Raw genomic sequence first — 26,504 nt, 5'->3', positions numbered from 1 at the left:
TGTGTGTGTCTGTGGTGGGAGGGTAATGGATCGTGTGACCTCCTGTTGTCCTCCAGGTGTGTGACCTCCTCCTCTCCCCCCTCCCATACCCTGGCGGTTCACTACCACCAGTGTTGAAGAGCTGTTAAAGAGCCCTCCACAGCCAAACCTGCTCCAGGTGTGATCAAGACAGTCAGACAGCCAGTGGGCATGAAGTCTGACTGACTGGGGGAGGAGAGGGGAGGGGAGGAGTGTGAGGTAGAGGTCAGGTGACATGCTGGAGCAGGTGATGCTCTGGCCCTCAGGGTACACCATTTACTACCCAGGTCACAGCACTGAAATATCATGTTTTAGGATGACAAGGCAGGTATTACTCATGAGATACTCCCCAGCAGTCAGAACATTTGTTCTCCCCTTTTTAAACTGAAATAAGAGGCCCTGTCGGAAAAAAAAGTATTTGCAATGTCTATTTTAGTAGCTGTTGTGAAACGTGCTGAATTATTGTGGTCCACGTCACCATCAGCCTGTTATCTTTTATGGTGTTTACTTATGTCCCAGGCGACTATGCTAACAAAGCTAACATATACGCACATTCCAATAGGAACCATGAAAGACAATACTTAGTCTGTAAGCAAAACAAATCCGACGTCACACTCACTGTAGGTCTACAAGTAATCTTACCTGCATACAGGGGGTAGTGCGTACGGCCCAGTACATCACTGGGGCCAAGCTTCCTGCCATCCAAGACCTACAGTGGTTTGCGAAAGTATTCACCCCCTTGGCATTTTTCCTATTTTGTTGCCTTACAAACTGGAATTAAAATAGATTTTTGGGGGGTTTGTATCATTTGATTTACACAACATGCCTACCACTTTGAAGATGCAAAATATTTTTTTGGGGGAAACAAACAACAAATAAGACAAAAAAACAGAAAACTTGAGCGTGCATAACTATTCACCCCCCCAAAGTCAATACTTTGTAGAGCCACCTTTTGCAGCAATTACAGCTGCAAGTCTCTTGGGGTATGTCTCTATAAGCTTGGCACATCTAGCCACTGGGATTTTTGCCCATTCTTCAAGGCAAAACTGCTACAGCTCCTTCAAGTTGGATGGGTTCCGCTGGTGTACAGCAATCTTTAAGTCATACCACAGATTCTCAATTGGATTGAGGTCTGGGCTTTGACTAGGCCATTCCAAGACATTTAAATGTTTCCCCTTAAACCACTCAAGTGTTGCTTTAGCAGTATGCTTAGGGTCATTGTCCTGCTGGAAGGTAAACCTTCGTCCCAGTCTCAAATCTCTGGAAGACTGAAACAGGTTTCCCTCAAGAAGTTCCCTGTATTTAGCGCCATCCATTGTTCCTTCAATTCTGACCAGTTTGCCAGTCCCTGTCGATGAAAAACATCCCCACAGCATGATGCTGCCACCACCATGCTTCACTGTGGGGACGGTGTTCTCGGGGTGATGAGAGGTGTTGGGTTTGCGCTAGACATAGCGTTTTCCTTGATGGGCAAAAAGCTCAATTTTAGTCTCATCTGACCAGAGTACCTTCTTCCATATGTTTGGGGAGTCTCACACATGGCTTTTGGCTTTTTTTCTGGCCACTCTTCTGTAAACCCAGCTCTGTGGAGTGTACGGCTTAAAGTGGTCCTATGGACAGATACTCCAATCTCTGCTGTGGAGCTTTGCAGTTCCTTCAGGGTTATCTTTGGTCTCTGTTGCCTCTCTGATTAATGCCCTCCTTGCCTGGTCCGTGAGTTTTGGTGGGCAGCCCTCTCTTGGCAGGTTTGTTGTGGTGCCATATTATTTCCATTTTATAATAATGGATTTAATGGTGCTCTGTGGGATGTTCAATGTTTCTGATATTTTTTTATAACCCAACCCTGATCTGTACTTCTCCACAACTTTGTCCCTGACCTGTTTGGAGAGCTCCTTGGTCTTCATGGTGCCGCTTGCTTGGTGGTGCCACTTGCTTAGTGGTGTTGCAGACTCTGGGGCCTTTCAGAACAGGTGTATTTATACTGAGATCATGTGACAGATCATGTGACACTTAGATTGCCCACAGGTGGACTTTATTTAACTAATTATGTGACTTCTGAAGGTAATTGGTTGCACCAGATCTTATTTAGGGGCTTCATAGCAAAGGGGGTGAATACAAATGCATGCACCACATTTCCATGATTAATTTTTTAGAATTTTTTGAAACAAGTTATTTTTTTCATTTCACTTCACCAATTTGGACTATTTTGTGTATGTCCATTACATGAAATCCAAATAAAAATCAATTTAAATTACAGGTTGTAATGCAACAAAATAGGAAAAACGCCAAGGGGGATGAATACTTTTGCAAGGCACTCTTTATACTAGGCGTTGTCAGAAGAAAGCACCAAAAATTGTCAAAGACTCCAGTCACCCAAGTCATAGACTGTTCTCTCTGCTACCGCATGGCAAGCGGTACCGGAGCGCCAAGTCTAGGACCAAAAGGCTTCTCAACAGCTTCTACCCCCAAGCCATAAGACTCCTGAACAATTAATCAAATGGCCACCCGGACAATTTACATTGACCCCCCATTTGTTTTTACACTGCTGATCCCCGCTATCTATTATCTACAGTGGGGAGAACAAGTACTTGATACACTGCCGATTTTGCAGGTTTTCCTACTTACAAAGCATGTAGAGGTCTGTAATTTTTATCATAGGTACACTTCAACTGTGAGAGACGGAATCTAAAACAAAAATCCAGAAAATCACATTGTATGATTTTTAAGTAATTAATTTGAATTTTATTGTATGACATAAGTATTTGATCACCTACCAACCAGTAAGAATTCCGGCTCTCACAGACCTGTTAGTTTTTCTTTAAGAAGCCCTCCTGTTCTCCACTCATTACCTGTATTAACTGCACCTGTTTGAACTCGTTACCTGTATAAAAGACACCTGTCCACACTCTCAATCAAACAGACTTCAACCTCTCCACAATGGCCAAGACCAGAGAGCTGTGTAAGGACATCATGGATAAAATTGTAGACCTGCACAAGGCTGGGATGGGCTACAGGACAATATGCAAGCAGCTTGGTGAGAAGGCAACAACTGTTGGCGCATTTATTAGAAAATGGAAGAAGTTCAAGATGACGGTCAATCACCCGCGGTCTGGGGCTCCATGCAAGATCTCAACTCGTGGGGCATCAATGATCATGAGGAAGGTGAGGGATCAGCCCAGAACTACATGGCAGGACCTGGTCAATGACCTGAAGAGAGCTGGGACCACAGTCTCAAAGAAAACCATTAGTAACACACTATGCCGTCATGGATTAAAACCCTGCAGCGCACGCAAGGTCCCCCTGCTCAAGCCAGCGCATGTCCAGGCCCGTCTGAAGTTTGCCAATGACCATCTGGATGATCCAGAGGAGGAATGGGAGAAGGTCATGTGGTCTGATGAGACAAAAATATAGCTTTTTGGTCTAAACTCCACTCGCTGTATTTCGAGGAAGAAGAAGGATGAGTACAACCCCAAGAACACCATCCCAACCGTGAAGCATGGAGGTGGAAACATCATTCTTTGGGGATGCTTTTCTGCAAAGGGGACAGGACGACTGCACCGTATTGAGGGGAGGATGGATGGGGCCATGGATCGCGAGATCATGGCCAACAACCTCCTTCCCTCAGTAAGAGCATTGAAGATGGGTCGTGGCTGGGTCTTCCAGCATGACAACGACCCGAAACAAACAGCCAGGGCAACTAAGGAGTGGCTCCGTAAGAAGCATCTCAAGGTCCTGGAGTGGCCTTGCCAGTCTCCAGACCTGAACCCAATAGAACATCTTTGGAGGGAGCTGAAAGTCTGTATTGCCCAGCGACAGCCCCGAAACCTGAAGGATCTGGAGAAGGTCTGTATGGAGGAGTGGGCCAAAATCCCTGCTGCAGTGTGTGCAAACCTGGTCAAGACCTACAGGAAACGTATGATCTCTGTAATTGCAAACAAAGGTTTCTGTACCAAATATTAACTTCTGCTTTTCTGATGTATCAAATACTTATGTCATGCAATAAAATGCAAATTAATTACTTAAAAATCATACAATGTGATTTTCTGGATTTTTAGATTCCGTCTCTCACAGTTGAAGTGTACCTATGATAAAAATTACAGACCTCTACATGCTTTGTAAGTAGGAAAACCTGCAAAATTGGCAGTGTATCAAATACTTGTTCTCCCCACTGTATGTATAGTCACTTTACCCCTACCTACATGTACAAATTACATTGACTAACCTGTACCCCTGCACATTGACTCGGTACCGGTACCCCCTGTATATAGCCTCGTTATTGTTATTTTGTTGTGTTACTTTTTATTATTTTTTACTTTAGTTTATTTGGTAAATATTTTCTTAACTCTTTCTTGAACTGCATTGTTGGTTAAGGGCTTGTAAGTAAGCATTTCACGGTAAGGTCTACACCTCTTGTATTCGGCGCATGTGACAAATAAAGATTAATTTGATTTGATAATGGGGCTAATTGACTAACTGCTCTTGCAAAAGTCTTGTGGTTTATACACTCTCGCTCCAATCAATCTCAATTGGTTTTTGTGTCAACTAGGCCAGGGAATTGCCAGGGACCTCACGATACAATATTATCACGATACTTAGGTGCAGATACGATATGTATTGCGATTTTCACAATTCTCACCATTTTATATGTATTGTGATTTGATACTGTGATTTTATTGCGATTTGATGTTCCAAACATATTGCTTACCATATGTCTGCTGCAGAGGGAGAAGAGAGAGCCATGAGAAAATGAGTTCAGATCAGTCATGGAAATAAAAGTGCTGAAAACAAATTGGCTCCGTAGTTAAAAAGAAGATTGAGAACAAGCTATGAAGCAAAAATACTGGAGTTTTCGTTCAGTTACAGCCAACTAGCGCAAAAATAATATTGCGATATTGTCAAAACTATACGATATTTTGTCAAAAAGAATATCCCGATATGTAACTGTATCTATTTTTTTCCGCCTTCACTACTGTCAACGTCAACCGTGTCTGACGGGTAGAGGTCATGTGTACATATTAAACTGCAACGTGACTTAAAATGCACGACGTGTACTTACACAAGCATGCATGGACGCACACTCACAAAGGCCAAGTACTATGATTCTCATGAAACAAATTTTAAACATGTCGTAGCAAATTGAGTTACAAAACCATGATGCATATGCAAAAATCAGCTGTCATTGAGGACTAAGATAAAATGTATGCACTCACTAACTGTAAGTCGCTCTGGATAAGAGCGTCTGCTAAATGACTAAAATGTAAAATGTAAATGTAATGTCTAGTTTTTGGCAAAGTGTCTTATTTTAAATACTTTTTACATTTTCCCCAGAATTCTGTACATTCTCACCCTTAATTCTCATTATTGCAATGCGTCCGGATTAAATTATTGGGTTATTTTATACAATTTAATTTGAGAAAAACCTAACTTATTGGAATAAAACACAAAATGTGTTGCTGTAGTTTGTCCATAAATCAAAAAAATTGTATACTAGTTGAAGTTTACATTAAACTTAATATTTATTACATACAAACACAGTATCTGTGGACGTGTCTCATTATCAGATTTTTTTTTCAAGTTCCTGTTAAAACTGAAATAAAGTTTTATTCACCCATGATGCATCATCTAGAGGAGTAGTAGAAGTTAAGTTAATTTATTCGCTTATATGCCTTCAGAATGAGGTTTTTATTCTCAAACATCCCCTTTGCCCCACTTGGCCGTCTCATTATCGAAAAGGCTAAAAAGGTCAAATTGGGAAAAATCTGATTTAATTGTATTATAATTATCTAATTTTAAATATGTTTTTATTTTCTGTGTTATGTTTAACTCAGGCCTTTTCATTAGGGGAGCAATGTTAAAAAATATTAGAAATTGTTTTGTTTACAGTGGGGGAAAAAAGTATTTAGTCAGCCACCAATTGTGCAAGTTCTCCCACTTAAAAATATGAGAGAGGCCTGTAATTTTCATCATAGGTACACGTCAACTATGACAGACAAATTGAGAAAAAAAAATCCAGAAAATCACATTGTAGGATTTTTAATGAATTTATTTGCAAATTATGGTGGAAAATAAGTATTTGGTCACCTACAAACAAGCAAGATTTCTGGCTCTCACAGACCTGTAACTTATTCTTTAAGAGGCTCCTCTGTCCTCCACTCGTTACCTGTATTAATGGCACCTGTTTGAACTTGTTATCAGTATAAAAGACACCTGTCCACAACCTCAAACAGTCACACTCCAAACTCCACTATGGCCAAGACCAAAGAGCTGTCAAAGGACACCAGAAACAAAAGTGTAGACCTGCACCAGGCTGGGAAGACTGAATCTGCAATAGGTAAGCAGCTTGGTTTGAAGAAATCAACTGTGGGAGCAATTATTAGGAAATGGAAGACATACAAGACCACTGATAATCTCCCTCGATCTGGGGCTCCACGCAAGATCTCACCCTGTGGGGTCAAAATGATCACAAGAACGGTGAGCAAAAATCCCAGAACCACACGGGGGGACCTAGTGAATGACCTGCAGAGAGCTGGGACCAAAGTAACAAAGCCTACCATCAGTAACACACTACGCCGCCAGGGACTCAAATCCTGCAGTGCCAGACGTGTCCCCCTGCATAAGCCAGTACATGTCCAGGCCCGTCTGAAGTTTGCTAGAGTGCATTTGGATGATCCAGAAGAGGATCAGCGCCGGAGAAGATGGCTGCCGTTTTACAGCCCTCTAACCAATTGTACTATTATGTGTGTTTTTCCGCGTTATTTGTAATTTATTTTGTACATAATGTTTCTGCCATCGTCTCTTATAACCAAAAAGAGCTTCTGGATATCAGGACAGCGATTACTCACCTCGTATTGGACGAAGATTTTTTCTTCAACGAGGCGGCCGCGAAGGATATCATACAGACACCCGACAAGGCCCAAATCCCCGTCATTCGCGTGAGGAAGAGACGGAGATATCGTGGACGTAGATCGGGGTGCCTTGTAAGGATCCGACGGCGAGCGAGTAAACTGCCTCTTCCATCAATCCTATTAGCCAACGTTCAATCATTTGAAAATAAATTGGATGATTTAAGATTACGGTTATCCTACCAACGGGACATTAAAAACTGTAATATCTTATGTTTCACCGAGTCGTGGCTGAACGACGACATGGATTTCATACAGCTAGCGGGCTATACGCTACATCGGCAAGATAGAACGGCTGACTCCGGTAAGACAAGGGGTGGCGGTCTGTGTATATTTGTAAACAACAGCTGGTGCACAAAATCAAATACTAAGGAAGTCTGGAGGTTTTGCTCACCTGAGGTAGAGTATCTTATGATAAGCTGTAGACCACACTATTTACCAAGAGAGTTTTCATCTATATTTTTCATAGCTGTCTATTTACCACCACAAACCAATGCTGGCATTAAGATTGCACTGAATGAGTTGTACAAGGCCATAAATCAACAGGAAAACGCTCATCCAGATGCAGCGCTCCTAGTGGCCGGGGACTTTAATCCAGGGAAATTTAAATCCGTTCTACCTAATTTCTACCAGCATGTTAAATGTGCAACCAGAGGAGAAAAAAACTCTAGACCACCTTTACTCCACACACAGAGACGCATACAAAGCTCTCCCTCGCCCTCCATTTGGCAAATCTGACCATAACTCTATCCTCCTGATTCCTGCTTATAAGCAAAAACTAAAGCAGGAAGCACCAGTGACTCGGTTAATAAAAAAGTGGTCAGATGACGCAGATGCTAAGCTACAGGACTGTTTTGCTAGCACAGACTGGAACATGTTCCGGGATTCTTCAGACAGCATTGAGGAGTACACCACATCAGTCACTGGCTTCATCAATAAGTGCATCGATGATGTCGTCCCCACAGTGACCGTACGTACATACCCCAACCAGAAGCCATGGATTACAGGAAACATCCGCACTGAGCTAAAGGGTAGAGCTGCCGCTTTCAAGGAACGGGACTCTAACCCGGACGCTTATAAGAAATCCCGCTATGACCTCCGACGAACAGGCAAAGAGTCAATACAGGACTAAGATTGAATCGTACTACACTGGCTCTGACGCTCGTCGGATGTGGCAGGGCTCGAAAACTATTACAGACTACAAAGGGAAGCACAGCCGCGAGCTGCCCAGTGACACAAGCCTACCAGACGAGCTAAACCACTTCTATGCTCGCTTCGAGGCAAGCAACACTGAAGCATGCATGAGAGCACCAGCTGTTCCGGATGACTATGTGATCACGCTCTCCGTAGCCGATGTGTGTAAGACTTTTAAGCAGGTCAACATTCACAAGGCCGCAGGGCCAGACGGATTACCAGGACGTGTACTCCGAGCATGTGCTGACCAACTGGCAAGTGTCTTCACTGACATTTTCAACATGTCCCTGACTGAGTCTGTAATACCAACATGTTTCAAGCAGACCACCATAGTCCCCGTGCCCAAGGACTCTAAGATAACCTGCCTAAATGACTACCGACCCGTAGCACTGACGTCTGTAGCCATGAAGTGCTTTGAAAGGCTGGTCATGGCTCACATCAACAGCATTATCCCAGAAACCCTAGACCCACTCCAATCTGCATACCGCCCCAACAGATCCACAGATGATGCAATCTCTATTGCACTCCACACTGCCCTTTCCCACCTGGACAAGAGGAACACCTACGTGAGAATGCTATTCATTGACTACAGCTCAGCATTCAACACCATAGTGCCCTCTAAGCTCATCACTAAGCTAAGGATCCTGGGACTAAACACCTCCCTCTGCAACTGGATCCTGGACTTCCTGACGGGCCGCCCCCAGGTGGTAAGGGTAGGTAACAACACATCTGCCACACTGATCCTCAACACGGGGGCCCCTCAGGGGTGCGTGCTCATCCCCTCCTGTACTCTCTGTTCACCCATGACTGCATGGCCAGGCACGACTCCAACACCATCATTAAGTTTGCCGACGACACAACAGTGGTAGGCCTGATCACCGACAACGATGAGACAGCCTATAGGGAGGAGGTCAGAGACCTGGCCGTGTGGTGCCAGGACAACAACCTCTCCCTCAACGTGACCAAGACAAAGGAGATGATTGTGGACTACAGGAAAAAAAAGAGGACTGAGCACGCCCCCATTCTCATCGACGGGGCTGTAGTGGAACAGGTTGAGAGCTTCAAGTTCCTTGGTGTCCACATCACCAACGAACTATCATGGTCCAAACACACCAAGACAGTCGTGAAGAGGGCACGACAAAGCCTATTCCCCCTCAGGAGACTGAAAAGATTTGGCATGGGTCCTCAGATCCTCAAAAAATTCTACAGCTGCACCATCGAGAGCATCCTGACTGGTTGCATCACCGCCTGGTATGGCAACTGCTTGGCCTCCGACCGCAAGGCACTACAGAGGGTAGTGCGTACGGCCCAGTACATCACTGGGGCCAAGCTTCCTGCCATCCAGGACCTCTATACCAGGTGGTGTCAGAGAAAGGCCCTCAAAATTGTCAAAGACTCCAGCCACCCTAGTCATAGACTGTTCTCTCTGCTACCGCACGGCAAGCGGTACCGGAGTGCCAAGTCTAGGTCCAAAAGACTTCTCAACAGCTTCTACCCCCAAGCCATAAGACTCCTGAACAGCTAATCATGGCTACCCGGACTATTTGCACTGCCCCCCCACCCCATCCTTTTACGCTGCTGCTACTCTGTTAATTATTTATGCATAGTCACTTTAACTCTACCCACATGTACATATTACCTCAACTACCTCAACTAGCCGGTGCCCCCGCACATTGACTCTGCAACGGTACCCCCCTGTATATATAGCCTCCCTACTGTCACTTTATTTTACTTCTGCTCTTTTTTTCTCAACACTTTTTTTGTTGTTGTTTTATTTTTACTTTTTTTGTAAAAAATAAATGCACTGTTGGTTAAGGGCTGTAAGTAAGCATTTCACTGTAATGTCTGCACCTGTTGTATTCGGCGCATGTGACCAATAAAATTTGATTTGATTTGATTTGATTGGGAGAATGTCATATGGTCAGATGAAACCAAAATATAACTTTTTGGTAAAAACTCAACTCGTCGTGTTTGGAGGACAAAGAATGCTGAGTTGCATCCAAAGAACACCATACCTACTGTGAAGCATGGGGGTGGAAACATCATGCTTTGGGGCTGTTTTTCTGCAAAGGGACCAGGACGACTGATCCGTGTAAAGGAAAGAATGAATGGGGCCATGTATCGTGAGATTTTGAGTGAAAACCTCCTTCCATCAGCAAGGGCATTGAAGATGAAACGTGGCTGGGTCTTTCAGCATGACAATGATCCCAAACACACCGCCCGGGCAACGAAGGAGTGGCTTCGTAATAAGCATTTCAAGGTCCTGGAGTGGCCTAGCCAGTCTCCAGATCTCAACCACATAGAAAATCTTTGGAGGGAGTTGAAAGTCCGTGTTGCCCAGCGGCAGCCCCAAAACATCACTGCTCTAGAGGAGATCTGCATGGAGGAATGGGCCAAAATACCAGCAACAGTGTGTGAAAACCTTGTGAAGACTTACAGAAAACGTTTGACCTGTGTCATTGCCAACAAAGGGTATATAACAAAGTATTGAGAAACTTTTGTTATTGACCAAATACGTATTTTCCACCATAATTTGCAAATAAATTCATTTAAAATCCTACAATGTGATTTTCTTGATTTTTTTTCTCATTTTGTCTGTCATAGTTGACGTGTACCTATGATGAAAATTACAGGCCTCTCTCATCTTTTTAAATGGGAGAACTTGCACAATTGGTGGCTGACTAAATACTTTTTTCCCCCACTGTATATTTATTCCTTCCTGCACATGAAAACTCAGTTTGAGTCTAGACTTCTGCTATCTTACTCACTCCTGTGTCACATCTCAACTCACAATGATTTTGTTGTTCTGTAATTACAATTCTGCTCATTTTCAATGGAAAAGGAATGTAAAAATAGGCAGTGTCAAAACTAATGTATTTCAACTGAGCATTAAAGGCTTGATTGTACCATGCATGCCACACTGTATGTCTGTGACTATTGGTATTGTCAGTTCAGAAAAAGCAACATTGGGGTGAGTCTGAGTCAAATCAAATCAAATGTTATTTGTCACATACACGTGTTTAGCAGATGTTATAGAGGGCGTAGCGAAATGCTTCTGCTTCTAGCTCCGACAGTGCAGTAATATCTAACAAGTAATATCTAAAAATTTCACAACATATACTGTACCTAATACACACAAAACTAGTAAGGAATGGAATTTAAGAAAATATACATATATGGACAAGCAATGACAGAGCGGCATGGACTAAGATACAGTAGACTATTATAGAATAGAATGAAGTATATACATATGAGATGAGTAGTGCAATATATTTAAACATTATTAAAGTGACTAGTGTTCCATTTCTTAAAGTGGCCAGTGATTTCAATAGGCAGCAGGAGCCTCTAATGTGCTAGTGATGGCTATTTAACAGTCTGATGGCCTTGAGATAGAAGCTGTTTTTCATTCGCCCAGCATCGTCCGGGTTTGGCCAGTGTGGGCCGTCATTGTAAATAAGAATTTGTTCTTAACTGACTTGCCTAGTTAAATAAAGGTAAAATATTTTAATTTTTTTAATGTGTCTTGGAGGGCGGGTAGTTTGCCCCCAATAATGTGTTCGGCAGACCGCACCACCCTCTGGAGAGCCCTGCGGTTGCGGGCGGTGCAGTTGCCGTACCAGGTGGTGATACAGCCCGACAGGATGCTCTCAATTGTGCATCTGTAAAAGTTTGTGAGGGTTTTAGGTGCCAAGCCGAATTTCTTCAGCCTCCTGAGTTGAAGAGGCTCTGTTGCGCCTTCTTCACCACACTGTCTGCGTGGGTGGATCATTTCAGTTTGTCGGTGATGTGTACGCCAAGGAACTTGAAGCTTTCCACCTTCTCCACTGCGGTCCCGTCGATGTGGATAGGGGGGTGCACCCTCTGCTGTTTCCTGAAGTCCACGATCATCTCCTTTGTTTTGTTGACGTTGAGTGAGAGGTTATTTTCCTGGCACCACACTCCCAGAGCCCTCACCTCCTCCCTGTAGGCGGTCTCGTCATTGTTGGTAATCAAGCCTACTACTGTTGTGTCGTCTGTAAACTTGATGATTGAGTTGGAGGTGTGCTTGGCCACGCAGTCATGGGTGAACAGGGAGGGGGCTGAGCACGCACCCTTGTGGGGCCCCAGTGTTGAGGATCAGTGAAGTGGAGATGTTGTTTCCTACCTTCACCACCTGGGGGCGGCCCGCCAGTACCCAGTTGCACAGGGGCGGGGTTCAGACCCAGGGCCTCGAGCTTGATGATGAGCTTGGAGGGTACTATGGTGTTGAATGCTGAGCTATAGTCAATGAACAGCATTCTTACATAGGTATTCCTCTTCTCCAGATGGGATAGGGCAGTGTGCAGTGTGATGGTGATTGCATCATCTGTGGATCTATTGGGGCGGTAAGCAAATTTGAAGTGTGTCTAGGGTGACAGGTAAGGTAGAGGTGATATGATCCTTGACTAGTCTGTTCACGGGCGGCAGGTGGCTTAGTGGGTAAGAGTGTTGTGCCAGTAACCGAAAGGTCGCTGGTTCTAATCCACGAGCCGACTAGGTGAAAAATCTGTCGATGTGCCCTTGAGCAAGGCACTTAACCCAATTGCTCCTGTAAGTGTAATGCACTTCATGATGACAGAGGTGAGTGCTACAGGGCGATAGTCATTTAGTTCAGTAGGACACTGTTAGTCTTGTCCTGTACCCCTCCCACCACCCCTTCAAAGTCCTACAGCAGGCATGGGCAACTGGCCTAACAAGAGAAAAACTATTGTTAGCCACTAACTTACCAATCTAAAAATGTTAGCTAACATGGGCTAATTGAATGACTATCAGTGACTGACTTAACAAGAGAAAAACAGCTGATGCACAACCAAATTTCGAAATTGCACCTTGTGTATTCTACTATTCTAACTCGCAACATTAAGTTGAGACCAAGACGGGCTCCCCAGTTCCCCCCAAAAACCATTAAAAAAAATATTATTAGAATATTTTGGGAAATGTTTCCAAGGGCCTTCAAAAAAGGGGTTGCGGGCCGCAGACGGCCAGCTATCTAAACTTGTAGTAGGCCTAATCATGGTTGGATTACCGACCTGGGGTCCCCCATTGATTTTGTTAGTCACTTTCACTCAGATATCATATTAAAAACTGCAAACATTTCTCTCCATTTCTCTGGCAAAATGTGTAGACTTGCAGGAAATGTGTTGTAACACTGCGGCCCCTCATGATGAGTTCAGATTTATTTTTATCAAAGTTGCCCATCCCTGCCCTACAGTATGGTACATTCTTGCCAGGTGGTTGAGAAATGTGTCAGTCAAGCTCTCGGGCGTCCAGTGAAAATCTCATTTGGCAGTGGTGTTGGGTTAGTTTGAACGCATCCCTGGTCTTCCAGGGTGTGTCTCTGGCTCTGCCTGGCTCTGCTACGCTCTCCTCACCAGGTTCCAACGCGTCCCTGGTCTTCTAAGGTGTGTCTCTGGCTCCGCCTGGCTCTGCTGCTCTGTCCTCACCAGGCACAGTGGCACCAGCCCCATCACCAGCCTACTGTTCTAAACCCTATAGACAGATAAGTCTGAAGACATGCCAGCATTCACACTGTTTTACACTGGGGATTCACTAGTTGATGGATATAGTTGGTATTCACAATGCAATACATGAATCACCTCAGCCTAGCCTTAAACCGAGAGATGGGCTGGCGGTTATGAAACACTTTTTATAGCAAAAACACCTAATAGGCCGTACAGAGGCCTATCAGTTGAAAGACATTAAAGAGGCCTGGTGCTGTCGATTATGATGACAGGCATGAATTAAGCAATATCTTCCGCTATATTGTTTCTGTTTTTCTTTCATGTCTCTTACTCACTGTTTGTATATGTTTATGTGTGGTCTAGCCAGAGAAGGAAGAGGAAGCGAGACATCCCACTCCCTAATTTTTTCTGGTTCATATACAGTCAATGAACTAAGCAGACTAGACCCAGCTGCTATCGCATTGGTTTCTATGAGGGAGCCAGAACTGTGACAATTTTTGCAATGGTACAGTGGGGAGAACAAGTATTTGATACACTGCCGATTTTGCAGGTTTTCCTACTTACAAAGCATGTAGAGGTCTGTAATTTTTATCATAGGTACACTTCAACTGTGAGAGACGGAATCTAAAACAAAAATCCAGAAAATCACATTGTATGATTTTTAAGTAATTAATTTGCATTTTATTGCATGACATAAGTGTTTGATACATCAGAAAAGCAGAACTTAATATTTGGTACAGAAACCTTTGTTTGCAATTACAGAGATCATACGTTTCCTGTAGGTCTTGACCAGGTTTGCACACACTGCAGCAGGGATTTTGGCCCACTCCTCCATACAGACCTTCTCCAGATCCTTCAGGTTTCGGGGCTGTCGCTGGGCAATACGGACTTTCAGCTCCCTCCAAAGATTTTCTATTAGGTTCAGGTCTGGAGACTGGCTAGGCCACTCCAGGACCTTGAGATGCTTCTTACGGAGCCACTCCTTAGTTGCCCTGGCTGTGTGTTTCGGGTCGTTGTCATGCTGGAAGACCCAGCCACGACCCATCTTCAATGCTCTTACTGAGGGAAGGAGGTTGTTGGCCAAGATCTCGCGATACATGGCCCCATCCATCCTCCCCTCAATACGGTGCAGTCGTCCTGTCCCCTTTGCAGAAAAGCATCCCCAAAGAATGATGTTTCCACCTCCATGCTTCACGGTTGGGATGGTGTTCTTGGGGTTGTACTCATCCTTCTTCTTCCTCGAAACACGGCGAGTGGAGTTTAGACCATAAAGCTCTATTTTTGTCTCATCAGACCACATGACCTTCTCCCATTCCTCCTCTGGATCATCCAGATGGTCATTGGCAAACTTCAGACGGGCCTAGTGTGTTACTAATGGTTTTCTTTGAGACTGTGGTCCCAGCTCTCTTCAGGTCATTGACCAGGTCCTGCCATGTAGTTCTGGGCTGATCCCTCACCTTCCTCATGATCATTGATGCCCCACGAGGTGAGATCTTGCATGGAGCCCCAGACCGAGGGTGATTGACCGTCATCTTGAACTTCTTCCATTTTCTAATAATTGTGCCAACAGTTGTTGCCTTCTCACCAAGCTGCCTGCCTATTGTCCTGTAGCCCATCCCAGCCTTGTGCAGGTCTACAATTTTATCCCTGATGTCCTTACACAGCTCTCTGGTCTTGGCCATTGTGGAGAGGTTGGAGTCTGTTTGATTGAGTGTGTGGACAGGTGTCTTTTATACAGGTAACGAGTTCAAACAGGTGCAGTTAATACAGGTCATGCAATAAAATGCAAATGAATTACTTAAAAATCATACAATGTGATTTTCCTGATTTTTGTTTTAGATTCCGTCTCTCACAGTTGAAGTGTACCTATGATAAAAATTACAGACCTCTACATGCTTTGTAAGTAGGAAAACCTGCAAAATCGGCAGTGTATCAAATACTTGTTCTCCCCACTGTAAACTGCCTGAGTAAGACATCTTCATTTGTCCACCATCTTTAGTCTGGCCTCACCCTCTATGTTTGTCCCTCTCATCCCTTTGTCACTTCCTGGGTGTGTAGTGGCTATGTCACTTCCTGGGTTTGTAGTAGCTATGTCACTTCCTGGGTGTATAGTAGCTATGTCATTTCCTAGGCGTGGGGTAGCCTGTTGTGTCAGTGAGGTGTAATGCTGGCATGACTCCATATCTCTGTGCTGAACACTTTCACAAAGAACAGTTTTGATTAGTGTTGTCACAATACCAGTAGTAACGCGGTACCACGGGGGAAAAATTCAGAGTGGCCTAGTGTCCTGTTTGCCCCGTCCCAGCAATGCTTGTTCCCGTTTTCTAAATGTTATGCGCATGTGCTACACAAAAACCTGTCACTGATATTCACACTTCTACTCAATACAACACATATTGACTTCACACTGTACACTGTATAATAGAATGCTGCATATAATGGTTACTTTGCTCATATTCTTATTTTTATTAATTAATGAATTAACTTTATTTAGGGGGTAGATCAGCTTTAATATTGCAGATAGATTGTATCTTCCATCAATGTAATTGTCTGCATAATATCCAAACCCCCATATATTTTTTTGTAAATATATACAATACCAGTCAAAAGTTTGGACACACCTACTCATTCAATTTTTATTTTTTATTTTTGACTATTTTTTACATTGTAGAATAATAGTAAAGACATCAAAACTATGAAATAACACATATGGAATCATGTAGTAACCCAAAAAAAGTGTTAAACAATTCAAAATATATTGTATATTTGAGATTCTTCAAATAGCCTCCCTTTGCCTTGATGACAGCTTTGCACACTCTTGGTATACAGAAGATAGCCCTATTTGGTAAAAGACCAAGTCCATATTATGGCAAGAACAGCTCAAATAAGCAAAGAGAAACGACAGTCCATCATTACTTTAAGACATGAAGGTCAGTCAATACGGAACATTTCAAGAACTTTGAACGTTTCTTGAAGTGCAGTTGCAAAAACCATCAAGCGCTATGATGAAACTGGCTCTCATGAGGACCGCCACAGGAATGGAAGACCCAGAGTTACCTCTGCTGCAGAGGATAAGTTCATTAGAGTTACAGCCTCAGAAATTGTAGCCCAAATAAATGCTTCACAGAGTTCAAGTCACAGACACATCTCAACATCAACTGTTCAGAGGGGACTGTGTGAATCAGGCCTTCATGGTCGAATTGCTGCAAAGAAACCACTACTAAAGGACACCAATAAGAAGAAGAGACCTGCTTGGGCCAAGAAACACGAGCAATGGACATTAGACCAGTGGAAATGTGTCCTTTGGTCTGGAGTCCAAATTTGAGATTTTTGGTTCCAACCACTGTGTCTTTGTGAGACGCGGTGTGGGTGAACGGATGATCTCTGCATGTGTAGTTCCCACCGTAAAGCATGGAGGAGGAGGTGTTATGATGTGGGGGTGCTTTGCAGGTGACACTGTCAGTGATGTATTTAGAATTCAAGGCACACTTAACCAGCATGGCTACCACAGCATTCTGCAGCAATACGCCATCCCATCTGGTTTGGGCTTAGTGGGACTATCATTTGTTTTTCAACAGGACAATGACCCAACACACCTCCAGGCTGTGTAAGGGCTATTTTACCAAGAAGGAGAGTGATGGAGTGCTGCATCAGATGACCCGACCTCAACCCAATTGAGATGGTTTGGGATGAGTCGGACGGCAGAGTGAAGAAAAAGCAGCCAATAAGTGCTCAGCATATGTGAGAACTCCTTCAAGACTGTTGGAAAAGCATTCCAGGTGAAGCTGGTTGAGAGAATGCCAAGAGTGTGCAAAGCTGTCATCAAGGCAAAGGGTGGCTATTTGAAGAATCTCAAATATAAAATAGATTTTGATTTGTTTAACACTTTTTTGGTTACTACATGATTCCATATGTGTTATTTCATAGTTTTGATGTCTTCACTATTATTCTACAATGTAGAAAATAGTAAAAATCAAGAAAAACTATTGAATGAGTAGGTGTGTCCAAATGTTTTATTGGTACTGTATATATAATTTATATATGTGTATGTGTGTATATATATATATATATATATACTCAGCAAAAAAAGAAACATCCTCTCACTGTCAAATGCATTTATTTTCAGCAAACTTAACATGTGTAAATATTTGTATGAACATAACAAGATTCAACAACTGAGACATAAACTCAACAAGTTCCATAGACATGTGACTAACAGAAATGGAATAATGTGTCCCTGAACAAAGGGGGGGACAAAGTCAAAAGTAACAGTCAGTATCTGGTGTGGCCACCAGCTGCATTAAGTACTGCAGTGCATCTCCTCCTCATGGACTGCACCAGATTTGCCAGTTCTTGCTGTGCGATGTTACCCCACTCTTCCACCAAGGCACCTTCAAGTACCCAGACATTTCTGGGGGGAATGGCCCTAGCCCTCACCCTCCGATCCAACAGGTCCCAGACGTGCTCAATGGGATTGAGATCCGGGCTCTTCACTGGCCATGGCAGAACACTGACATTCCTGTCTTGCATGAAATCATGCACAGAACAAGCAGTATGGGTGGTGGCATTGTCATGCTGGAGGGTCATGTCAGGATGAGCTTGCAGGAAGGGTACCACATGAGGGAGGAGGATGTCTTCCCTGTAACGCACAACGTTGAGATTGCCTGCAATGACAACAAGCTCAGTCCGATGATGCTGTGACACACCGCCCCAGACCATGACGGACCCTCCACCTCCAAATCGCTCGATGTAACGCTCATTCCTTCGACGATAAACGTGAATCCGACCATCACCCCTGGAGCACTTTTTGCCAGTCCTGTCTGGTCCAGCGACGGTGGGTTTGTGCCCATAGGCGACGTTGTTGTCGGTGATGTCTGGTGAGGACCTGCCTTACAACAGGCCTACAAGCCCTCAGTCCAGCCTCTCTCAGTCTATTGCGGACAGTCTGAGCACTGATGGAGGGATTGTGCGTTCCTGGTGTAACCCGGGCAGTTGTTGTTGCCATCCTGTACCTGTCCCGCAGGTGTGATGTTCAGATGTACCGATCCTGTGCAGGTGTTACACATGGTCTGCCACTGCGAGGACGATCAGCTGTCCGTCCTGTCTCCCTGTAGCGCTGTCTTAGGCGTCTCACAGTACGGACATTGCAATTTATTGCCTTAGCCACATCTGCAGTCCTCATGCCTCCTTGCAGCATGCCTAAGGCACGTTCACGCAGATGAGCAGGGACCCAGGGCATTTTTCTTTTGGTGTTTTTCAGAGTCAGCAGAAAGGCCTCTTTAGTGTCCTAAGTTTTCATAACTGTGACCTTAATTACCAACCGTCTGTAAGCTGTTAGTGTCTTAACGACCGTTCCACAGGTGCATGTTCATTAATTGTTTATGGTTCATTGAACAATCATGGGAAACTGTGTTTAAACCCTTTACAACGAAGATCTGTGAAGTTATTTGGATTTTTACGAATTATCTTTGAAAGACAGGGTCCTGAAAAAGGGATGTTTCTTTTTTTTTGCTGAGTTTATATATATATACACTGCTCAAAAAAATAAAGGGAACACTTAAACAACACAATGTAACTCCAAGTCAATCACACTTCTGTGAAATCAAACTGTCCACTTAGGAAGCAACACTGATTGACAATACATTTCACATGCTGTTGTGCAAATGGAATAGACAACAGGTGGAAATTATAGGCAATTAGCAAGACACCCCCAATAAAGGACTGGTTTTGCAGGTGGTGACCACAGACCACTTCTCAGTTCCTATGCTTCCTGGCTGATGTTTTGGTCACTTTTGAATGCTGGCGGTACTTTCACTCTAGTGGTAGTATGAGACAGAGTCTACAACCCACACAAGTGGCTCAGGTAGTGCAGCTCATCCAGGATGGCACATCAATGCGAGCTGTGGCAAGAAGGTGTGCTGTGTCTGTCAGCGTAGTGTCCAGAGCATGGAGGCGCTACCAGGAGACAGGCCAGTACATCAGGAGACGTGGAGGAGGCCATAGGAGGGCAACAACCCAGCAGCAGGACTGCTACCTCCGCCTTTGTGCAAGGAGGAGCACTGCCAGAGCCCTGCAAAATGACCTCCAGCAGGCCACAAATGTGCATGTGTCTGCTCAAACGGTCAGAAACAGACTCCATGAGGGTGGTATGAGGGCCCGACGTCCACAGGTGGGGGGTTGTGCTTACAGCCCAACACCGTGCAGGACGTTGGCATTTGCCAGAGAACACCAAGATTGGCAAATTCGCCACTGGCGCCCTGTGCTCTTCACAGATGAAAGCAGGTTCACACTGAGCACGTGACAGACGTGACAGAGTCTGGAAACGCAGTGGAGAACGTTCTGCTGCCTGCAACATCCTCCAGCATGACCGGTTTGGCGGTGGGTCAGTCATGATGTGGGGTGGCATTTCTTTGGGGGGCCGCACAGCCCTCCATGTGCTTGCCAGAGGTAGCCTGACTGCCATTAGGTACCGAGATGAGATCCTCAGACCCCTTGTTAGACCATATGCTGGTGCGGTTGGCCCTGGGTTCCTCCTAATGCAAGACAATGCTAGACCTCATGTGGCTGGAGTGTGTCAGCAGTTCCTGCAAGAGGAAGGCATTGATGCTATGGACTGGCCCGCCCCGTTCCCCAGACCTGAATCCAATTGAGCACATCTGGGACATCATGTCTCGCTCCACCCACCAACGCCACGTTGCACCACAGACTGTCCAGGAGTTGGCGGATGCTTTAGTCCAGGTCTGGGAGGAGATCCCTCAGGAGACCATCCGCCACCTCATCAGGAGCATGCCCAGGCGTTGTAGGGAGGTCATACAGGCACGTGGAGGCCACACACACTACTGAGCCTCATTTTGACTTGTTTTAAGGACATTACATCAAAGTTGGATCAGCCTGTAGTGTGGTTTTCCACTTTAATTTTGAGGGTGACTCCAAATCCAGACCTCCATGGGTTGCTAAATTTGATTTCCATTGATAATTTGTGTGTGATTTTGTTGTCAGCACATTCAACTATGTAAAGAAAAAAGTATTTAATAAGATTATTTCATCCATTCAGATCTAGGATGTGTTATTTTAGTGTTCCCTTTATTTTTTTGAGCAGTGTATAAACGCAACATGTAAAGTGTTGGTCCCATGTTTCATGAGCTGAAATAAAAGATCCCAGAAATTTTCCATATGCACAAAAAGTGTATTTCTCTCAAATGTTGTGCACAAATTTGTTTACATTCCTGTTAGTGAGCATTTCTCCTTTGCCAAGATAATCCATCAACCTAACAGGTGTGGCATATCAAGAAGCTGATTAATTAGTATGATCGTTACACAGGTGCACCTTGTGCTGGGGTCAATAAAAGGCCACTCTAAAATGTGCAGTTTTGTCACACAACACAATGCCACAGTCTCAAGTTTTGATGGAGCGTGCAATTGGCATGCTGACTGCAGGAATGTCCACCAGAGCTGTTGCCAGATAATCTAATTTTTAATCTACCCTAAGCCGCCTCCAACGTCGTTTTAGATAATTTGGCAGTACGTCTAACCGGTCTCACAACGGCAGACCACGTGTAACCATGCCAGCCCAGGACCTCCACATCCAGCTTCTTCACCTGCGGGATCGTCTTGAGACCAGCCACCCGGACAGCTGATGAAACTGAAGAGTATTTCTGTCTGTTTTCCCCCTTTTGTGGGGAAAAATTTATTCTGATTGGTTACACGTGGTCTGCCTATGCCCTCCCGTGGCTGCGCCCCTGCCCAGTCATGTGAAATCCATAGATTAGGGCCTAATTTATTTATTTCAATTGACTGATTTCCTTATATGAACTGTAACTCAGTAAAATCATTGAAATTGTTGCATGTTTTGTTTATATTTTTGTTCAGTATATGTTACGACCCTCTGACCATCCGCTCAAGATGATCCCTGCAGTAGGGGATATGTTTTTGATCTTACAGTATACATAGTGCTAATCAATTTTTGCTCTAACATAAACAAAACGTTATGTATCTGTTAGTCTGTCTCTCACAGAGAAAAATATACTTCACTTCTCAGAATAGTAGTGTTGATTTTGGGTAAGCTGCTGACTTCAAAGACTTAAGGACCATGTCTTAACATTCATATCCACTGTCTCTGCAGATGGTTAGAAAGGAGAAGGCTCAAAATGTCAAACCCTGGATTAGATCAGATTTTCATACAGTGCCTTCAGAACTCTTTTGGTGTGTTACAGCCTGAATAATTTTTTTTTTAATATTATTTTTTTCTCACCCATCTGCACACAATACCCCATAGTGACAAAGTGAAAACATGTTTTTAGAAATGTTTGCAAATTTATTGAAAATTAAATACAGAAATATTTATATACACTACCGTTCAAAAGTTTGGGGTCACTTAGAAATGTCCTTGTTTTCGAAAGAAAATCAATTTTTTTGTCCATTAAAATAACAGTGTAGACATTGCGTAGACAGAAATACAGTGTAGACATTGTTAATGTTGTAAATGGCTATTGTAGCTGGAAGCGGCTGATTTTTAATGGAATATCTACATAGGCGTACAGAGGCCCATTATCAGCAACCATCAGTCCTGTGTTCCAATGGCACGTGGTGTTTGCTAATCCAAGTTTATCATTTTAAAAGGCTAATTGATCATTAGAAAACCCTTTTGCAATTATGTTAGCACAGCTGAAAAATGTTGTGCTGATTAAAGAAGCAATAAAACTGGCCTTCTTGAGACTAGTTGAGTATCTGGAGCATCAGCAATTGTGGGTTCGATTACAGGCTCAAAATGGCCAGAAACAAAGAACTTTCTTCTGAAACTCGTCAGTCTATTCTTGTTCTGAGAAATGAAGGCTATTCCATGCGAGAAATTGCCAAGAAACTGAAGATCTCGTACAACGCTGTGTACTACTCCCTTCACAGAGCAGCGCAAACTGGCTCTAACCAGAATAGAAAGAGGAGTGGGAGGCCCCGGTGCACAACTGAGTAAGAGGACAAATACATTAGAGTGTCTAGTTTGAGAAACAGACGCCTCACAGGTCCTCAACTGGCAGCTTCATTAAATAGTACCCGCAAAACACCAGTTTCAACATCAACAGTGAAGAGGCGACTCCGGGATGCTGACCTTCTAGGCAGAGTTGCAAAGAAAAAGCCATATCTCAGACTGGCCAATAAAAAGAAATGATTAAGATGAGGAAAAGAACACAGACACTGGACAGAGGAAGATTGGAAAAAAGTATTATGGACAGACGAATCAAAGTTTGAGGTGTTCGAATCACAAATAAGAACATTTGTGAGACGCAGACCAAATTAAAGATGCTGGAGGAGTGCTTGATGCCATCTGTCAAGCATGGTGGAGGCAATGTGATGGTCTGGGGGTGCTTTGGTGGTGGTAAAGGGGGAGATTTGTACAGGGTAAAAGGAATCTTGAAGAAGGAAGGCTATCACTCCATTTTGCAACGCCATGCCATACACTGTGGACGGCGCTTGATTGGAGCCAATTTCCTCCTACAACAGGACAATGACCCAAAGCAGAGCTCCAAACTATGCAATAACTATTTAGGGAAGAAGCAGTCAGCTGGTATTCTGTCTATAATGGAGTGGCCAGCACAGTCACCGGATCTCAACCCTATTGAGCTGTTGTGGGAGCAGCTTGACCGTATGGTACGTAAGAAGTGCCCATCAAGCCAATCCAATTTGTGGGATGTGCTTCAGGAAGCATGGGGTGAAATCTCTTCAGATTACCTCAACAAATTGACAACTAGAATGCCAAAGGTCTGCAAGGCTGTAATTGCTGCAAATGGAGGATTCTTTGACGAAAGCAAAGTTTGAAGGACACAATTATTATTTCAATTAAAAATCATTATTTCTAACCTTGCCAATGACTACATTTCCTATGCATTTTGCTATATTTCCCATTCAAACTCATTTGTCATGTCTGTTTTCATGGAAAACAAGGAAATGTCTAAGTGACCCCAAACTTTTGAACGGTAGTGTAAGTATTCACACCCCTTTGCTATGACACTCCACATTGAGCTCAGGTGCATCCAATTTCCTTGAGATGTCACTACAACTTGATTGGAGTCCATCTGTGGCCAATTTAAGGTCAGGGTGGTGCACAAGAACCCAATGACCACTCTGACAGAACTACAGAGTTCCTTGGCTGAGATGGGAGAATCTGCCAGAAGGACAACAGTCTCTACAGCACTTCACCAATCTGGGCTTTATGGGAGTGTGGCCAGACGGAAGCCACTGTTGAGGAAAAAGGCACATGACAGCACTCCTGGAGTTTGCAAAAAGGCACGTGAAAGACTGAGAGCATAAGGCAAAAGTCTGTGGTCTGATGAGACATAAAATGTAACTCTTTGGCCTGAATGCAAAGCGCTATGTCTGGAGAAAACCAGGCACAGCTCATCACCTGTCTAACACCATCCCTACCGTGAAGCATGGTGGTGGCAGCATCATGCTATAGTGGCAGGAACTGGGAGACTGTTTAGGATAGAGGGACCAATGAATGGAGCCAAATACAGGCAATTTAATGCTTTTTGAATTCAGGCTGTAACACAACAATGTGGAATAAGTCAAGGGGTATGAATACTTTCTGAAGGCACTGTAACCATGTGTTCAAAAATGATTTAACAGACTAGTAACAATACTGTTATAAAAGAAGCCCTAACTTTTAGCCCATCCGGCTTCCATGGAATCAGCTAAGTCAAGTATTTTGTGAAACTGCAGATATTTGGAGCTTGGCACTTTGGTCTTAAGCGTACGCACAGCAGTGTTCTAGAATATTGGACCATTGGCTTTCATACTTTACGAATTCTCAGCGCAGTTCAAGAAATGTCTCCAACTATCAACTCATTCAAATGAATAGAGGACATGTACCGGAGCCGCGTTGGTTTTTGAATTGTCGGCAGGTGCGCATTCGGGCTGTGCTTCCCCCGCGGATGGTGATCTCAGAGCCGCGTAGCTATGTCACAATAGGACGCTGGAATATCGCGTCTCAGCGTCTGTGGACTATGATTTACGATTTATAGTACTCCTTTTCAGTTGTGCCGGGACAATACCAGTATTGCTATACTCCTTAGCAAAGAAACAAAACACAAAGCGGATTTAACCTCTTTAGGAAAACAACCCTAATATTGGAAACAAACATCATTATGTCGCATTTATTTATTTCCCAAAACTATAGCACACAATAATTTACATTCAGCAGGTTTGTAAAGGACCAAAGAGTTTAGTCTGCTTCATGTTTTACATTTTTCAATGGAAAAATATTGCGATACTGGTATTGTAACAGCCCTACTTTTCTGTGACCCACTGAGAACAGCTGATACTAGTGTGTTTTTGCTGATGTTTTATGTTTCTTATTCAATATTAGAATATTGTAGATGGGAGTGTAGGAGTGCCTTGTCTTCTTCTGTATAACCTATAAAGGACCAGCTTAATGTTTTGCCTCTATGTTTTTATTTCTCTAGGAGAATCATGAACAGCAACTACAGTGTTTCCCTGGGTGGCCCCGCCCCCTGGGGCTTCAGACTGCAGGGAGGAAAGGACTTCTGTCTGCCCCTCACTATCTCACGGGTGAGTCTCTCTCTCTTTCTCTCTTTCTCTCTTTCTCTCTCTCTCTCTCTCTCTTTCTCTCTCTCTCTTTCTCACACAAGCTGTTTCGGTCATGTAGTCCATGACCACAATGCAATTCCAAAGACAACACTTAGAGCTTTGAGCGGTAACAGGCTGGGCTACATCCTTCAGCATCCTGCTAAAGTAGAAGCATGACTTTATATCTCCAACCTCTACTGAAACACACGAAAGCAAAGCAGTCAAGTCCTTTTATTGTATCCTTCTGGCACACTGAATCAGCTATTCTGTCCCACAGCTCAGAGAGAGGGAAAAAGAGAAATAAAATCTCTCTCTCTCTCTCTCTCTCTCTCTCTCTCTCTCTCTCTCTCTCTCTCTCTCTCTCTCTCTCTCTCTCTCTCTCTCTCTCTCTCTCTCTCTCTCTCTCTCTCTCTCTCTCTCTCTCTCTCTCTCTCTCTCTCTCTCTCTCTCTCTCTCTCTCTCTCTCTCTCTCTCTCTCTCTCTCTCTCTCATACACACACACATGTTCTGTCCCCCCAAAAACATATCACACACTCTCACACTCACAGACACGCATCCTCTCAGCCATGACACTCACCTCACAGGAATGGCAGTGATGCTCACTATGCCATCTGGCTCCATGGTGATGAAAGGGCCTGTGCTATAGATTCAGTATGCCACTCACCACTGCTTTCAACCACTCAACCTTTCCTTTGGCAGCTTTAACCACAAAGTCCCTTCTGACTGCTCATGGTCTCTGCCAATCTCCCTCTGTCTCTATCTTTGTGCCTCTCATGCCATTTTTATCTGACATATCTAAATAACAACCACCTTATTAACTATTCCCAGAAATTTCCAGAATCTCTGTGAAGACTATAAAGGGATAGGCTTTGCTCTGCCAATGTGCATGCCATTTGATATTCTGTCAGTCTGATGACTCTTTACACTGCGTCTCCACATGTCTCTGGCTCTGGGTTCGTACTCAGTTGGGCGGTCCTCCTAGTCACAGAGCACTAGATGAACCTGTCTGTCTACAGAGGCCAGGGCAGGAACTCCTCTCAGTTTTCCGAAACCCTGCGGAGAAGCTGCGGTTCTTTAATATCTGTCTGGGTCATGGGTCTCTGGCCTGGTCTGGGTCTTGTCTGGGTCTGGGCTGGGATTGGAGAGGAGCAGTACTGCTGCCAGGCCTGCTGTGTGAAGAAGGACTCTGCTACTGCTAGTGATGAATGGTTCTGAACTGCTGCTCTGCTGCGTCACCATAGTTACACACTGTTTGGGATTCTCTCCATAACGCTGTTTGTGTTGCTGCTGTGAGAAAGAGGGGATTCTCTCCAACACTGATTGTGAATTG

The 26,504-nt window shown here is 44.0% G+C and overlaps 1 protein-coding gene across 4 annotated transcripts in view; it reads left to right on the top strand.

Annotated features, from left to right (window-relative positions):
• LOC121573839 (PDZ and LIM domain protein 5) overlaps positions 1 to 26,504 on the top strand; it is a 130,435-nt gene that overhangs the window by 1,589 nt on the left and 102,342 nt on the right. For all 4 annotated transcript variants that reach the window (XM_041886169.2, XM_041886173.2, XM_041886172.2 and 1 more), the window contains exon 2: positions 25,051 to 25,156. In XM_041886169.2, coding sequence (XP_041742103.1) covers positions 25,058 to 25,156 — 99 coding nt within the window. In that variant the 5' untranslated portion in view covers positions 25,051 to 25,057. The remainder of the gene's footprint in view (positions 1 to 25,050; positions 25,157 to 26,504) is intronic.

The sequence above is a fragment of the Coregonus clupeaformis genome, chromosome 9, assembly GCF_020615455.1.
Source record: "Coregonus clupeaformis isolate EN_2021a chromosome 9, ASM2061545v1, whole genome shotgun sequence".
Classification (NCBI taxonomy): domain Eukaryota; kingdom Metazoa; phylum Chordata; class Actinopteri; order Salmoniformes; family Salmonidae; genus Coregonus; species Coregonus clupeaformis.
Note: the sequence above shows the minus strand (reverse complement) of the source record. Positions and strands in the feature narration are given on the sequence as shown.